Source organism: Corvus hawaiiensis, chromosome 4 (assembly GCF_020740725.1).
Source record: "Corvus hawaiiensis isolate bCorHaw1 chromosome 4, bCorHaw1.pri.cur, whole genome shotgun sequence".
Classification (NCBI taxonomy): Eukaryota; Metazoa; Chordata; class Aves; order Passeriformes; family Corvidae; genus Corvus; species Corvus hawaiiensis.
In genome coordinates this window covers 1420344-1438364 of record NC_063216.1, presented here as the reverse complement: position 1 = coordinate 1438364, position 18021 = coordinate 1420344, and the positions used below count along the sequence as shown (strand labels likewise).

The following is an 18021-nucleotide window of genomic DNA, read 5'->3' as shown; positions in this document are numbered from 1 at the left end:
ATAAAGCTTGAAGTAGCTTAAATGCACAGTGATGCTTTTACTCCAATGAAACAGAAAATTTCCAAAAATGGTAACTCTTTTTTTAACTGTCATTGGTAACATTACAAAGAAGAAATGCCAATTTTATGTTGGGTGATAGAGGAACTACCAGAAAAAGGAAAAGTGTTCAGTGGCCACCAACACATCTGAACCCTTAACAGTGTTTTCTCTTTGTAAAATTAATGATGCTGAAATCCAGCAATAAACATTTTAATGAATACATTTGCTCTCAAATTCATATCATCCCCACTACCTAAATAAAACCAGTGTTTCAGATAAATGATTGACAAAAAATATACTGGGTGTGTGTACAGTTTAAAAAAAATATAGGCAATTGAAGCATTTAATAACATTATGTTTTGTAAAGCATATGTCTGCCACTGGTAAAAGCTTTCTTTGGTGTTGATCTGATTCGTTGTGTTCAATAATTTAAGAGAGACATTTACTGCACACAGTTACATCTGTTATGCTGGTTGATAGTCAATAAATTTAGAGAACACTTGCACAGAAGAGGTCTTTTATTTGCTGTTCCTGAACTTGAATGACTCTGTTCCTTTCATTCTCTCCCCGAAAGGGTTAAACAAGACACTTCCTAGCACTTCGAATGGCCACAATGACAATACACACACAAGAAGTAAATTTAAGAATGATTGCCATTCAGACAAATCCTATTTAAAGCATGGATGCTGAACCATTTTCCACAAAACTGAAAGCAAGTAAGCCAAAACTAAACATACATGGCAGCACTGCAGCTATAGAACATGTCCTCTGAAGTGTTTTGAGGAAACAAAACAAAAAGATGAGGACAAATAATTCAAAGTAAATATCTCGCTAGGATAAATTAATTCCACATGGCTAGGCTGTGTCACATCTGCCACACCAAATTACTCAGATGTAACCCCAAAAAACATATTTGATTGCAGAGTAGAGATGCAAGCAAGAGGGGGTTCATAAGGGTGCCTTGGCTGCAGAGAGCACACCAGGTAAGAGCTCATGACAGCAGTGCAAACTTCAGGAAGAACCAGTCAGCAGGAGCACTGATGATGACCTAACCAAAGTGGTCTCTGGGACTGCAGATAATTTCAAAGAAAACCTTTCAAAAGTATATACTTTAAATTCCATGCCTTTAGCAGGATACTTAAATACTCCTTTTAAGGATAGGAAATGCTTGAAAGCACTTAAATACCTTCCCGAAGACTCTACTGGCAACTTTCACAATGAAATGCAGTGCACTGTGTTATGCAGAATGTTTAAGTACTGTTACTTAACATGCATTAAATATCTTTATATTACACTGCTATTTCACATTATATTGAATTAAATGCTTTGCACCAACCTAAAGTTCCAAGTACTTTGAGGCGGAAGATGATACTTCATAAATACAAGTGTTTATTGTCAAATCAGGGGAAGTTGGAATTCTAGTACTGCATCTTTAAACGGTGATTCAGACTCTTTTTCTTCAAAAATCCTGAAGATAAGCTGTTTCAGACCACATGGAAATTCTTTATGCCCCATGACTAATGCCTACTCTGACCAACCTTTACAGCAAAAGAAGAGCACAAGAACAAATACTCAAACATGACGACTAAGTTTGCTAATCTGGTCACTTTGTCGCCATGGAAAGAGCGTGGTTTCTCCTACACATGAAAACAGTGCCCCAAAGCAAACAGGAAATTAAATTGGTATTCTGAAAATAGAGCAGAAAATTAAAGGAAACATCCAATAAATTCCAGTGCCTATAGCCAATGGTTTTGTTTTGCAGCACAGCATGAGACAGATTTCAAGCCTCCAACTGAAATCAGCTGTGAAGTGTACACACTCATCTCTATTTATACCTGCAAAGTTAAGGGGAATATTTGTGGGTTTGACCCTCATTTCAGGTCAGAAAATGCATTAGGGACTGTGCTTGTGACTTGACCCTCTCGCTATCAATAGGCTTCCGAGAAATAAAGGGTATACTAATTAGTTCTTAATTTAACAGATACAGGAGATACAAGGACTATGAAAAGAGTGTCTTACAGGGGAAACATTTCAAGAACAGGGTATGTGCAGGTTAGGAAAGGAGGTTGCAAGAAGACCTAATTATGGTTGACAAATACCTGAGGGGGTTCTTTTCTACAAGCAGCAGGTAGAAATCTGTTCAAAATATGCAATAAGGACAAAGCCCAAAGGCATTAGCTGAAATTGAAGGAAGGATAGTTCAGGCACGGCATCAGAAACGGCTTTCCACTCAGAGGCTCATTCCTGTGCGGAATAAATGACCTACCAGGGGCTCTATTCCGGGATGGGCACCCGTGTCCCGGGGCCGCACCTGCCCGTGCCCGCGGAGCCGGCTGCGGCATCCCGGGCAGCGCCTCCCGCCGCGCCGCCGGCCTCCGCGGCCCTGCACCGCCACCTTCCGGGAGCGCAGCCCGGGACCCCGCAACCCGAGACCCTGCTGCCCGGGACCCCCGGGACCCCCGCAACCCGGGACCCTGCTGCCCGGGACCCCCGGGACCCCCCGCTCCCGTCCTGCCCCATCCGCCCCGCGCAGGTCCCGCCGGCGCCCAGGTTAACCGGGTGTCCGAGCCGGGCGGGCTCGTTCCGCTCGCTCCCTGCCTGGAGGGGGCTGCAACACGTGGGATTGCAAACTGGTTCTCTATTTTTTCTGCGTTGAGAGAGCAAGTTTTCAAAAGTATTACGAGGGAAGGCGCTGGAGATGCCCATCTAGAATTCCACCCAGCCCACACGTGCAGTAGATGTGATGTAGTTAGTTTTGGAAGCTTTTGCTGGTGCTTCTTGGGTGGGGCTTTGTAATTTTCTAGACAAACACTATTAACGAATAATTATTATTTTAAAAAAATACTCCATTGAGCAGCAAAAAAGGAACGTTGTGTCTCAGCATCAACAAATAACAGACTATTTACTTGCTTTTGTGCAATAGGAGACTGCAATGAAAGCACAGCAGGCTTAACATCCAAAAAAATGAGGAAATTCTTACTTCAGGGTCGAAGATTTTCAGGACACGTAGCCACATCCAGAAGTGTAAAACAAATATCTTGCAAACCTACCCAAGCTGGCAGTTAAGAAGTCCACGAAGCACTTTCAAATACAATTCCTCTTCCCCACAGTTCTCACAATGTCACTAACAGCCTCTCAATGCTCTATTTAATTATTTTCTTTAAGCTCCATTACAGCAGCTCCCCTGCTGCCCAGGTAGCCTGAGAAGGGGCTGACTGATACCAGTCCTGTGCAGACAGCAACTGCTGGCAGAGGCCTACTTGTGTCAGTCACATTTCAAGAACAGACATCAAAATTTACCTTGCACCACTAGTACCTGGAACATTGACCTTGCTGCCAGCAGCTGAGCAGGATACAAGAGTAAGGACTGATCCAAATCAGTCTTCCACGGCAGAAGAGAGGAGCAGACCAGGATCCCAGACCTGGCTTCATCTTCTACTCCCCTCCTATCACTACCTTGCAACTAGCAATCTGTGGTTGCTTTAATGGCTCCATTCCACGTTGTGATTGGTTTGCTCCCATCTCCTCACCACCAGGTTTTCTTGACTACTGATCAATTTAACCTTTCAGGTGCTGTTTGCACAAAATAAGAATAGATTGTAAATAAATGGCAGCCGGAGCACTACTAGGGAACAGAACTCTCTTCCACCTGGCTGATTTTCTGTTTGCTTTAGAAGTTGCTCTTTCACCTGCAAGCAATGACAATCCGCATCAAGAGACAGATGCAAAACTGTTCCTCCAATTATATAATCACTGCAGCTGATAAGGAGGGAGCTGGATTTAGGTTGCCATAGCGTTGGCATATTGCTATGGAGGCTGAGCTCTTCATCCACTTTATCAGCTCTGGACCAGGAAGAGCAGCCCAATTATGCCTGCTGAATGCCTGCGCTGCAGACTCGCTCCCACTTGGAAGAAGCACTCTGGATCAGGGGCTGCTTCCTTTCCCCTCCCACCTCATTTCGATGGAGTGGTTAGGGGTGGGGGTGCCGGGTGGTTTTATTCTTTTTAATCTGTATTTAATCGGAAGGAGGGTGGTGTTATCTCTTAAAACCCCACTACCCTTCCACCACTGAGGGCTGCCACAGCTCTGCTGCCCCTCCCCAGCTGCACCGTCAGCCGCCCCTCCAAGGCACTCGGGGGTACCTGGGGGCTCGCCCCGGAGCAGGTGTTGGATGCCAGCGGGCGGGGGCACGTTTGCCAGCGGGGAAGTTGTCACCGGCCGAGGGAGGGGCTGCCCTGAGCAGCAGGCGGGGGGCGAAGGGGAGATGAGGAAGAAGTTGGCCGGGGCGGGGGGCTCTGCTGTGCAGAGAGAGACACCCCGGCAGCCGCTCCCGGCGGAGCGCTGCTCCTGCCTCGCCGAGGGGAGGAAATGGCTCTGCCTGCTCTGCAACACCGACGTGTGTGTGCAGCCAGGGCTGGAGGGAAGGGAAGGGAGGGGGTGACACCATGCAGGTAACAGGATAAAAATAACTCCAGGAACGGCACATCGGGCTTGGGCGGGGGGGGGGGGCGGGGGAAGGCTTCTGGAGTTTGGACAAACAAAGTTTTACTACAGGGAATAGCGGGGGACATTTGCTAATGCCGAGGAGCAACAGCACGGGTTGGTATCCATGATGCAGGCGATCCTGAGAGGAGCTCGGCGAGAAATCACTGCCCCGAGTAAAACCCAACTTTAATTTTAATACAGGCACCCCCGGTGTCCCTCGTTCTCTCAGGATGGGCGCATGTATGGTGCATATGTGTGTAAACAGATAATTCTCCCTTCCCCTCCCCTTTCGTGTGAGAGATTAGAAATAGCGTAAGAGAAGGGAAGGGCTCCTCTCCCGGTGCCTTAGGAAGCCGTACCCAGATGGAGGCTAGGAGGACCGGGACGACGTTAATTGGGAAAGATCCCCTAATCCCGGCCGCCCTGCGAGTTAATCCTCGTCTGACACGGAGGAGCGGCCGCTCCGCGGCTCCCCTGAGCCCCCGGCCCCAGCGCGCAGCCCCCTCGCCGGCCGCCCCTCCTCGCCCCTTCGCCTGGGAAGGCGACGACGGCGACTTAAAGCAACTTTTCTTTGCCCAGGCTTTCCTAAGAAGCAGCCGTTCCGCGAGGGGCTGCGGGGGTCTCCCGGCCGAGGGGAGCTGTGTGCTCCGAATGGAACCCGGTGTCAAAGGCTGTCCTCTGCCCCGGCCCCGCGCCCGCCTCCGGCGCTGGCAGCGGCTGAGCTGAACCGAGAGATAAGGGACAAAGGGCAGGGTAGGGAATGGTTGCTAGGTCCTCGGAGGTAAATCTCAGGCTTACCTTGATGGTTTTCTTCTGGAATGTACATCCTCTTGTTTTCATTGACCATTTAAAACGAGTCCAGAATAATCCCTCCGAAAATCGGCTTGGTAAGATACAAGGAAGAATGGAGCTGCAGAATTTCCCCTTTTATTATTACCTGATTCCCATTATTGCATCAAACACCAAAAACTGATCCTTTCCACTACTGCCTCCTTTAGTGAAATTGCAATGCATCCTCAGTACATCCGGGCCCCTTCCAAGAATTTAGCACAGCACCTCTGGCTGTTAAACCATAAAAAAGAACAGGAAGGGGGGAAACGCGAGAGGGGGGGGGGAAAAAAAAAACGGAAAAAAGCAAAAGCATCCAGAACAAACCTCTGAGGGTTAAATGTCTTTTTAAAATCCACCAACTACAAGAGTAAGAACAGGAGGAAGAGCGGAAAAAAAAGGGAGATGTTCAAACGCTGCTGCTCCTCCTCTTCAAAGCCATTCTGAGCGCGTTGTGTTGGCAGGGAGCTGTTTCTGCAGAGGAAGAGAGCACAGTCCCAGCCCCTTACTCCCTCCCCTCCCTCAGCGCGCTCGCTCCCCGCTCTCTCCCTCTCGCCGACAGACAGACACACTGAACGCTTCCAGATGTTCCAGCTGCGGCGGCTGCACGCAGCTCCCCGCGCACGGCGTTGGGAGCCGCCGGACTTGATCTGAAAGTTTAACACGCTGCCTGCCTCCACTGCGCCTGCTGAAGCCTGGCTACAGACATGACGTCAAGGAGGCGAGCTGGAGCCGGCTGCCGGAGGAGCGGGGGGACGGCGAGGGGGCGGCGGCGGGGCCGGCCCGGGGGCGGCGGCCGGGGCAGCGCTGGCCGGGCAGGGGCAGCGGCGGCCCGGCCGGACAGCGGCACGGCCCCGGCACCGCGCCCCGCTGCGATCCGCTTTCTCAACAGTGTGGGCTCTGCCCTGCGGTTCCGCCACGGAATGCGAGTGTGAGCTGCATTGCAAGGAGCACGGAGCCGTTCGCATCGTGTGCGAGCGCTGAACGCGGCGGCAGAGCGGCTGCGGCTCCGCCTGAGCCCCCGCGAGCAGGCAGACACAGGCACGGTAGGCAGGCAGCGCAAGGGAGAGATGCCCGGGGGTGAGCTGCACAGACGAGAGGATGCACAGATGTTTAAACAGATTAATCAAGCTAGGATTTGCAAAATCCTTAGTGGAAACGCCAAAGTGCTCCGCTGGTATCCCACCACTTGCCTTAATTATGCCTGTCAGTTGGCCCTCTATAATTGAAGCCTCCGCAGAGAGCAGAAATGACTCCTCTAAAATGAAATGCGAACTGAATGCAGTACATGTTAAAGCTATCTGGACTCTCCGAGCTGCCATGTTAAACAAGAGATGCACAGTTCTGAAACACCTCTCAGAACCACTGCAGAAACTGCCACAAGCTGAAGAACTAAAGCACTCTGACATCCACGGAGGTGAACGCCTGGAATACCCTGTCCTACCTGCAAACCCGTGGCTGTAGGTTCTCACCATAACCCAGCATCCACCTAACAGCACATGCATGCAATACTATTTGTGGAGCTTAAAACGCCGTGGTTATTTCCTTTCAAGTGGTTTTCCATTTTAACTAGGAAAAAAAAAAGAGTATTTACAATTGGTAATACCCCTATAAAGGAATTACTTCTGAACAAACTCAGTGCCTTCTCTACAAACACATTTCAGTGGGATGTATCAAATATCCATCTCTTCATGAGGCTTCCTCCCCACCACTTTAATTGAGCTGTCTCTCAGCTGGAACTCAAAATATTACAGAAAGCATCACCACCTAACAGATTTATGGAAAGAAACAAAAAAATCCCACACCCATTTGGAACTACAAGAAAAACTAGAATAGATGTAAAGCACTTACCAAAAACTGGATGCAGCCAAATCACTTGTTCTAAATAAAGGTCATTTTGGTTCCTAATAACCACTGATCATCAAAACTTCTGCATTAGATGCTATTCAAAGGGTAATTAACCAACACCATATTGCCATTGACAGCATGTAGAGGCACAGCTTTACTTCTGACTCAGGAGGAAGAGTTCCTCTGAGCAATTAAAATACTCTGTCCTCTCTTGCCTAGTTTTTCTCTAATAATGTCACATGCACTTACCCATTTAACTTACCAGATCAGGCAAGATCACAGCTAGAGGTAGAATGGCAATGTATTGGCTTTCATTTTCAGTTCAAGTTTCCTTCTCTTAAAAAAAGTCAAGTCCTCCCTTCACCATTATAAAAAGGACTGAATAGAAAATCCTTCGCTGCCTGCATTTGTTGTGTAAATGTAGATTTTGTTTTTCTCCTTGCGACCACAAATCCTTGCCATTTTGGGTTGTGCTAACTCCATTTTTTTCCATCCATGAGTCAACTGAGTCTTGGGTGATTCACCCTTGCATGGACAAAGTATCTTGGGAAGTAAGCACATGCTGATCACCCCTGTCCAGACATCAGACACTGGTGGAGCACCTGTAAATATTTCTTTTGCCATTCTCGGGTCACATTCTCAGCTAGCTAAAGATTTATGTACAGTATTATTTAAACAGTTAAAATCCACATAGCCCTGCTTTATGCCAGCTCACATATGTATGCAGGCACATACACAAGCTGTCTCTGACACCTACAAATCTTTTTCTCCGTTCTTTATCCCTCTCTCTCTGCCAAGCTCCCACAGTAGGACACAAGTTGGGCCAATTACCAAAAATCAAATACCAAAGAAAAATAGAACAAGAAACAAGGCTATTAGCTGGCATTAATTTCTCCAGCATAAATAAAATTCTACTATGACTTGAGGTTTCCTTACTCAGCAATTCTAATAAAATCATTTCCTATGCAGAGAAATGGGAAGAAACTGGTTGTAGGATTAAGATGGAAAGATCCTGCTAATGGATCAGGTGGCGTAAGAGTGAACATCACACCTTCCCCTAAAAGTATTTGTTTTGTCCAAGTACAATTTGTATTGTCCAAGTACACAAAGGAGATGCAGTCCATGCAAGCAGGCTTGGTAAGGAGGTGGCATGTGAAGTAAAGCTGCTTGTAAGACTTTTCCTTAATGTGATTACTGAAATGCACATTTAATATTGATTCCATCAGGAAGGAACTTGAGGTGTCAGCCTTCACAGAAGCTAGGAAAATTAGCCTTCTGCAGAGTTCAATCCCCACAGACACACCCAAAGAGGAGTGCACTAGTGAGAGATCGTCTTCAAAGAAAATCATGAAAGAATTATTATTTCAATACCAAACAAATTCAAAAGTTGTTAGTCCCTGCCTGATGGGGCAGCCAGCAGATTTGGAGGGAAGATGGACAACGGACAGATCAGACACAAGGGTATCTCACAGTGGCCTGCTTCTGTGCTTGTGAACTTCCTCTAAGCACATGACAATAGATTGCACAAATGATCCAACGTACATTCAGCCTCAGGCCTCCCAAAGGTGGAGACATAAATTTTCTATCCCATGCAAGAAGAAAAACTGTTCTCCAGTTGCTCTGAGAACAATTGTGATGAGGGCCATACAAAGCACCAAGCCAGAGATTCCTGGAAAACTGCTATTTAAAGTTATAAAGCATCAAAAAATGACTCGTAGGGCACCTACTGTGAACGTGCAAGTCCACTCTGCATGTCAGGAATGTTTTCTTCTGTGTACAGCATGCAGCCCTTCCCTCTTATCCAGCCTTATAAAGAGTATACTGGCCACAACAGCTTCATCAAAATCCAGTAGCAGGACCTGCCTCTGTCTTCAGAGCAGAAATCACCTGAATGTTGAGCAGGAGAGCATCTCCCTGGCTCCCAAAGGAGGAGTTACTGCCATGCTGTGTGGAACGATGGGGCCGGAAAGCCATGGGTTAGAAACAGACCAGAGCGTGCAAAAACTCTGCACTGAACTATTTTTGTAACTTATAACATTTTTGTAAGGCTCTTTTAAGCAGTCTCAGTGCTTCTAAAATGATGTAGGGTTTTCATTGGGCCTACTGCACAGGCTGTCTAATTGCAGTAGATTATGCTCACACTCTTTTGGCAGTAATGCCTTCTACTCTAAAAGAAAAGGGTAAATTATTCAAAAGTGGAAAAGAAATGTATTTTATCCCAGAAACAGTACTAATGCTCACAATACAAATGCAATTCCTTCCAGGGCCAGCTCAGAGAAAACAGTGCCAGAGCTCTGTATTACTCTGCTGAAAGGTGTTTTTTCCCTGCAGATTTTAGGTTTTGCACCTCTGCCAACAAACAGAGAAGGCTTCCCATAAGAATCTGCACTTTCTTGCCCTGAAGGCTATGGGATATCTTTTTTTCCATAGATTCAAATAAATGGGATCTAAACACAATGCAGTCTTTGCATGAAGTCCGACCCTCCTTTCCTTCAAAGGCTAACATGTCACTAATTCTGGTTTCTGTCTAGTGGCCATTCCAGCCTCAAGCAACAGCCTGAGCAGCCCTGGGTACCCTAAAGAATCACTGTGCACGAGCAGCATGGTACTCCTGACAACCTCTGCCCTTTCTGACAACACTGCACTGTTGGTCCATCCACGGGATAATACCAATATTGAGTATTTGCTGCTGTTGCATGACTGCAATGTAATTTTTTACTTTTAAATGAAATATTGATGATAACAAATTTTTCTCATATTTCAAGAGCACTGTGAATTGTTCTCCAATTTATTTTTGATTCTTTTGAACTACATATCATCTAAAACCATATCATCCTCTACACTTGAACTTCTTATTTGTTAATGGAAAAAAATACCTGTTTGAACCTATGAATACAGATTTATAAAAATGTTCTTTATTTGACTTTTCTTGGTTGCTCAATTTTAATTGAAATGAAAGCAACTAATAGAGCTATCTAAAGCTATTCCAAGCGTGGTCAGGAAACTGCAGACATTTCAAAATTATCAGCTAGCTAGAACACAGGAGACTTTCTCAAGATAAAAAAAAATCTGGGATGGATGGAAAACAGAAGATTGATGATCAGGATTTCTAGGTGATTTCCCTTCTTAAAATCTGGAACAGTGACATACACACAGGAACTCTTGAAATTTTATACAGTAAAAAAGATTGATTTTCAAAGTCAGCTTGAGGAACTTAGCTGTATTTTTCACATTCAAAGTAAAAGGAGTGGTTATTAGGCTTTGAAATTTCAGTCACTAGCTTTTATATTTACATTTAAATGTTGTCAAGCAACTACAAAAAGCTAGAAGGGAAATTATTAGTGAGGTAGTTGCATGGTCCAGTAAAGCACATGAAGGCCCAGTATTGGTAAGTGACAGAAAATATTAGATCTAAGGGGGAAAAAGGAAAGAATGAAGTAATTGACAGCTGGGTAGGAAGCAGCTAGGAAGGAGAATAAATGGTCATTAGACACAGAAGAGAAGGAAGTAGATGAAATTGAAAGCCTTCAAGCAGGTTTTGCTTTTCTAGACTGCAGAAGCCTCTAGAAAGTAACCTGGATGTGTGCAAGTGGGATTTTATTCACATCTCACTGGCTAGCCTAGCTTTCAGCCGTGGTCTGTGACTCAGTGGGTGGTGGCAGAGGTGCTTTTTTTAATCCCAGCTGTAGAAAAGGAAGAAGTCACCATGGGAAGAGGTGACTGATGTTTATGGCCAGGCAGCATTGCACGAGTCCACGCACAGTTTCAAGGTGTAACAGCAAACAACTGCTTGAACTCTCTGAAACAACAAAGCAGACATTTGACCCACGTTAAAATATAAATGCAGCTATGCTTATAGGACTTGAAAAGAACTTCTGGCAGTTTTCATTATGCCATCACCATCATGGGTACCTGGCCAGGGAGGAAGGTTGAACACCTTTGCAGAATTTAAATACAAAAGCATTCTCTGTTCCTCAAGGAGGAAAAATTTGGTGGCTCTGCCACTACAGCTTAAGGGAAAGACTCAAACTTAACAAAAAGTGTTGCACTGTTTCTTCTTTCAATAAGAAATAATTGAGTCTATCTAGACTGGTTATGTACTGATATAAAGAGATTTAAATTCAGCATTGGTTCATTAGCTTCTGCCAATTAAAAAGAGAAAAAAAAGAGAGAAAAGAGCAAAATTATTGCTGTTAATAATAGTCTAAAATCACCAGTTAAACAAAAGACATGAATTTATAACGTCTACAAGGAGATGTACAATGAAAAATGAAATTTTCATCCAATCAGCCTACATCAGTGAAAATAATCATCCACACTCCTGAGGGTATCTTTGCTACTTGCCACTGCTAACACAACAAAAATTAAGAACTTACTAACATTCTAATCTTCTAACATAGCTCTAGAAAATACACAAGAATATGTAGCTTGTAGCTTGCTCTCAACTAAGAACCACACAGAAGCTGAGATTCAGGGCAAGCACAAAGAGACTATTTTGGAAGAGAGGGATTCTTCAAAGAATAAACTTTTGCAAGTTGTTGAGGAAGACCTGACAGTGACTGGAAGAATTACATGATGCTGACATTTGGAAACCTCGGTGGACCTAATTAGCAAACAATGAAAACTACACAAAGTCAAGATAAGAAGGCAATGCAGAAAAACATATTTAGCTAGGACAACCAATTCCAAGAATAAAATTCATAAACTGGGTTCAAAAAAGAGAAAAAAGTTAATGTTGGGGAAGGCTGTAAGACCAAGTTCCTTCCTTGTCTTTTGGAATTTAAAGATTCAGAACTTTTAAATATGCTTTGTCAACACAGAAAATTATTGACAAACTCAAGGAAGCCAGCAATTTGGAGTTCTGACAGATTCTGGAGGATCTGCAATAATCACTAATGAGATAAAATGGTCTAAAAATACTCCATCTTACGTATCAGCTGCAAGGAAGATGATTAGATTAATTCGTTAGAATAGTCAGTTACTGTGATGTTGGCCTGATATACAATGTCAACATTTCATCTTCAACAATGGCTCTTTCTATACTGAAGGGCTGAACTGCTTAGTAAGTGTATCTGATTATAATGCAATCTTTGTGGTGTCCCTCTGGCTTTTTTTCCCCCCAATTATTTCTCTCCAAAATGAAGAAAAACACAACTCATCCAGCCATCAGCCTCTGTTTCAACTGCAGCAACTTTTTTTTGTGTGATCTTAAAGTCTGTCCTACAACTTGCAGTTCTCCCATTGCCTTCTGTTAAAATGGCTGGTAATTGTGTTTAGTTGAACAATGATTTTGTGGTCAGTTCAAAAAAGGCACTAAGTTAGAAACAACTTCCACATGTAGCAATGTTTGATTTCAACCCCATTTTCCAGACTTGTATGGTTGCAGACTACAGACAAACCAGGGTTGTCTCAGCACCACCTAAACATTGTGTTTGATTTTTTGCAAACTGCCCTTTAAAACAAAAATTAGTTCCAAGAGATTGCTCAAAAGAGCTCTCTTTATTTCAAAAAAAAAGAAAAAAAATTGTCAAAACACCACAAGCAAACGCTACACAAACCCTAATTGATTTGGTTACATCATCAATGTTAAAGCTGTGTATTTCATTAAGGTACCATCTTGACTAATCCCTCTCCTAGGACATCTAAAAAGTCATTTAGGGGGACTTTAATAAAATGTTACAGAAGTTCTGGGAGTGTGAAACAAAGCGTTTGGAAGTGTGTTTTGCAGGAGAGATATTAAAGGTTCCTGAACACTGGATAAATTAAATCTGCTTCAGTTGCACAGATTTGGGCTTGCACACAACAATAAAGCTATTATTCAAATAGCTTTAATTTAAAAATGGTTGTGTGGCTGTGACTGTGAACTCCAAGACTGCTGAAAATAATTCCAAATACTTGTAGCAACATGTAATGGGTGGTTGCCTGAATATGTGCTCTCCAAAGCTCCCTCAGCTGCAGTGGAACCTTGATGGAACAGAAGCAGAAAAACAGGTGAAGTGACAGACAGCAAAGTCGAGAGCATTTCTTGATTTGGAGGATAACACAGCAAGGTAGTAGGTTCTGAATCAACATAGTGTAAGAAATGTTCATGTTATGTTTGCAGTTTCTCCAAAAAATCTGAAGCTTTAGAAGCCAAGAAAAATGTTTGACTGTTATTTAAACTACCCCTCCAACATGCAATCAGAACAGTTTATTTATGTCTCGCCTTTTAATTTGCCCATCTTTGCTTAAACATGAAGACAATCAAAATAAAACAATAAGCAACTTTAAAATATTTCCTCACTGTTTCCACATGTTCTGAAGGAATTATTTATATTTCCTTAGCAGAAATGGTTAAGAGTTCAGTTATTTTATAATGCCATCAATGTGTACACTAGTTTATAAGAGTTGCCTCTCCAGAACCCCATGAGACCATGAATGACCAAGCTAAGCTCCCAACATACACAAGAAGAGAAGAAAAAAGAAAAGAAAAGAAAAGAAAAGAAAAGAAAAGAGAAAAGAAAAAAGAAAAAGAAAAAGAAAAAGAAAAAGAAAAAGAAAAAGAAAAAGAAAAAAAGAAAAAGAAAAAGAAAAAGAAAAAGAAAAAAAGAAAAAGAAAAAGAAAAAGAATAGTTTTATCTGAAAGAAATGCATCAGAAGAAATAAGTTTTATAGATCAGGTTTAATATCCTCTTTGATTAATGGGAGAGTAAGAGAGATATAGAGAAAAACCACCTTCTGCTTGAACTTCAAATAGCAATAGTTTTACACTGAGTAGAAAACAGGTAGGTTTCAGAATAGGTTACATCACTGGCTAAGACTGCTTCAACTGTTATTCATAACTCACCCTTTTTTAAAGCACTGTGGAATTTTTAAGTCTTTATTTGATTTTTCCTTTTACATTAAGGGAAGAGAAACTAATAATTTTTAATAAGAATTTAAAAAATCAAATAAAATAAGGAAGAGAATGGAAAGCTCATGCCAATTACACATATAGCAAGTTCATGTAATTGCATCATTTCATTCCTTGACATTATCCTCCTTTCCTGCCCCCTTCCCCAGATTTTTGCACTGTTTTCTTAAATCAGAAAAAAAAAACCAGGAGTTGTAAAGAACTGAGGTCTTGATCCTGATAAAAGATAATGATACTTTTCATAGGTAATCTTTCATATTGGTAAAAACAGAATAAATGCCTGACCCAGTGTTGCACAAGAACCAAGCTGCAAAGAGAACAGAAGGAGCCCCACTTCCCACTTTGTTCCCTGATTGCCATTTCAGGGTCCTCTATGTCTCATTTACCTGTGCTCCCATAAGACAGTGTGAGTCTCGTGACTTCAGAAGAAGATTGGGTGAGTGAAAGCAAGATGAACATTTCAGACCTGGCTCCTTAACAACTAAACTCCTGAAGAAGTCTCTGTCCAGTTCCTTAGTTTCTTCTTCTAGACTTCCAGAGCAAAACGAAGCCAGGCTCCTTACAAACAGGCACGAGTGCCAGTGCTCGTGAGCTAAAACCAGGAGGATCCAAACTGACATGAAAACTCTTTTTCACACTGTGAGCTGTCAGGCACTGGACCACCTTTCTATAGTCTGAAGGGTTCTTCTCTTGCATCAAAGGAACACAAAAGGCTCAAAATCTGACTTGGTTCCATCGGTATCATTGCAGTGCAAAAAGCTCGATGATTCTGTTATTTAACTGAGTAACTGCTGGACACCTTTCCCTCTTCAGTCTCAGAGGAGAGTCTGACTTTTACAGTTATTGTATCATCTGCTGCCATCTCCTGAAGAAACACAGCTTGAACTTTGGAGAAAGGCAGGGAAATGGAGGCATCGACAATCGGAGCTCTCTACTGGTCAGTGCTGCCTGTCAGTCCCAGAGGAAAAGCGCAGCCTGAAGGTTCCGGGCTGGCAGATTCTGAGAATGTAGGAGATGAATACTAAGTAAAATAGTAGAAATAAATAATATGGGACCTTTACATCCCTCTGACTCCCTCTGTCTCCCATTCGAATCTGTAGTGTCTGTGGCAATTGCTGCCATGCACAACAGGGGCTGCTGGGTTCCACTGCAGCCCGAGGAAGGCACCCTTATCGGCACAAGCACAACAGTGGAGCTTATGCACCACAGAGCAGAGAAACTCCACAGTACACGGGCTGCACAAAGAGCACCTGATCTCATAAGGCATGTGGCTGTTGTTCTAACATGAGTAGGCACAGGTTTGTGCCCAAGGGATGGACCGACGGGTTTCACATTTTGAATATCTCTATTTAGCTGTACACTACTGTACTGCTGTTTTTGCAGCCCAGCGGGTGTCTAGAAGGAAAAGACATCAATTAGTTGAAGAAGGAAGAAACTAGGGAGGAAATTCTGCTCTCAGAATAAAATAGGTTGACAGAAGAAGAATGCTACGAACAGGGGGGGGAAAAAAGGAAAAAAAAAGAAAAAAAAAAATGCACACCAAAACCTAAACAAATCCTGCTTGGCCCAGTGACCCAAAGACATGCCAGTAAGATGATCCTGACCACAGCCTGAAATGACTCCATATCTATACTCACATAAATCTTCCCCTTTGTGCTGGTGTATCAGCTTCAGTTTACCAGAAATAAAACTACAAAAATAGATCTATAACCATATATAAACAATTTTTTCTTCTGTGCTCCTCCAGTTTTTAAAAATCATTTTAAAATCATACAGCTATTTTTAAACTAGATTTTTGCAGCTTAACTGGCCTAGCATATCAAAACAATGTAGTCATCAAGAGAGTTACAAAGATAGAGGAACAAGCACACTACGAAAGAATGGCAGATGGTATTATTGTCAAAATGGAAGCGAGCTGGTGGTCAAGTCTAGTAATTCATTGAGAGCTACATCGTGCCTCAACTTCCACACGTGGAGAACACAAGGTTTCAATGTCTTAATTTATTTTACAGATATTCTAGTGACGAATAAGCAGCAGAATCCACAGACGCTCCCCAGTGCAGGGGAAATCCACGTGCATTCCTGGGAAACTAAACACATGTGTTAGCTAAGACCCACACTGTTTCCAGAGAAGCTGTGAAATCTGATAAGGTCTCTCACAAGAATTATACTGATGTAGGTCAATCACTTTTACCAAATTGCTCCCAACTTACATTATTACAAATGAGATCACGATGCCATTTAGCCTTCAATGGAAGCAAAATCTAACCCATAAAGATGCATCTGCACTTTGGTGTTCAGCAAAATGGAAGTGATGAATCACACTCTTGCCCTAAGAGTGGCACAAAGCAGCAATCAGCTTGAGCTGATGTTCTGGCACTAGTTAAGAACATACTCGTGACTCCCCTGTTCTGAGTTCCTCAGTCCTTGAGATGAAGTTCCCATAGTCTGCAGCAGCATAAAATACAGTCACTGATGATATTCAGAGTGCATCCAAAAAAACTTCAGAGCACACAAAAAGTGTTTAAAAATAATTTTACTAGTCACAATTGACATTTGAGTTAAAGCTTCATTTTGAATTAACACCGCACCACACTTTGGAATTGGAACTGAAAAACGCCGTGTGACATGATTTACTATCGTAAGAACTTGCTGAGAATATGAACATGAGGAGGCTCAGCGAGGTGTAGAACGACCATAAACTGTTAAGCTATCAGTTGGATGTTACAATTCCAGAGAGGCTGCACACTGGGCAGCAAGGGGAAACCCCAGCCATAGTTTTGTCAGCTCAGTGCTTATTCCAGGAGAAGAGTGGAATCTGCTGACCAGCCTCCTTATGTCTGCTGCCACCCTAATTTCTTCTTGAAGTCTCCTTGGATTAGTAACTACAACTGATTTTGCAAGAGCTCAATTCCTGGTACTATGGCAAGCAGAACAACTAAAAGCTGGGCTACACTGGAGTGAAGAACCAAATTGTCATGTTTACATAGAACCATAACTCTTTAAAGCATTGCAAAATATTGACTAATTAATTCTTAGAGTATCCATGAAGACAGCAAATAAGATCTTGTTCTTTATGCTTGGATTGAGCCTGCCTAAATTGCAGGGAGCTTGGACACCTTGTAGCAAAATTATACCTGTGGAGGCAAGATGCAGTGTATTTTCAAATAAAGCAGGATGTCAGGTCAATCCTGTGCTAGGAAATAAAAAGGTGAGTAGGTGGCTGCCTTGCAGTATTCCTGGATGTTAACATTCCCCTCTCTGTCCATAAATACCTCTGAGAAAAAAATGTTTAATGGGCCCTCACAGAAAAGCATATTCCTTCAACTCTGCAGCTTAAAAAGAGTTTTGTGGCTTTTTAAAAGAAAACTTAAGCTCTATGCCAGCTTCCACCTACTTTTTGTCTTTCTTTATATACTTAGTGCTCTGGTAAACAACAAATATTCTCTTCTTAACAGATCAAACAAGACTCTTAGAAGTGTGAGGCCTTCCAAAGACAAAATGAAGGTAGACGACGGGGGGCCAAGAGTAAGGGGTAAAAGGTAAATCACAACTGTACTCCCAATTAATTTGCTGTTTCCTGTCAGCCATGAGTAAGGAAAGCTACACGACTGAGGCCATCCTTTCCAAGCTGGTGGAGCCAGATGGTGTGATGTGATAGAGTTACTATTAATGTTTGCATGCTGCCTTCTCTGGACTAATCAAGAGTGCTGCTTCATGCTGGCTGGGGGAAGAAGGCTGCAAAGCCAAGGAGATCTGTCATTCTAGGGAAACATGAAGCAGGAATTTCTCCTTGTTCAGACAGGATTTGGTTTCTGTAGTCAGTACCCAAAGGTTTAGGCAGATTTTTTTCAGTAAATTTTTATTTAAGAGAGTTGTCACAGTATTGGGAACACCCCTCTTCAAAATGCACTCAAATTGACATTTT

At 43.1% G+C, this 18021-nt stretch overlaps 1 protein-coding gene across 27 annotated transcripts in view; it reads right to left on the bottom strand.

Annotated features, from left to right (window-relative positions):
* Positions 1-18021, bottom strand: part of CACNA1C (calcium voltage-gated channel subunit alpha1 C) — a 465784-nt gene that overhangs the window by 417937 nt on the left and 29826 nt on the right. Inside the window, exon 1 of one of the 27 annotated variants that reach the window (XM_048301193.1) lies at positions 5324-6037. The exons of the other annotated variants lie outside the window; for them this stretch is intronic. Coding sequence (XP_048157150.1) covers positions 5324-5372 — 49 coding nt within the window. The 5' untranslated portion in view covers positions 5373-6037. Of the gene's footprint in view, positions 1-5323; positions 6038-18021 lie in introns of those variants that run through there. 27 annotated transcript variants of the gene reach the window in all.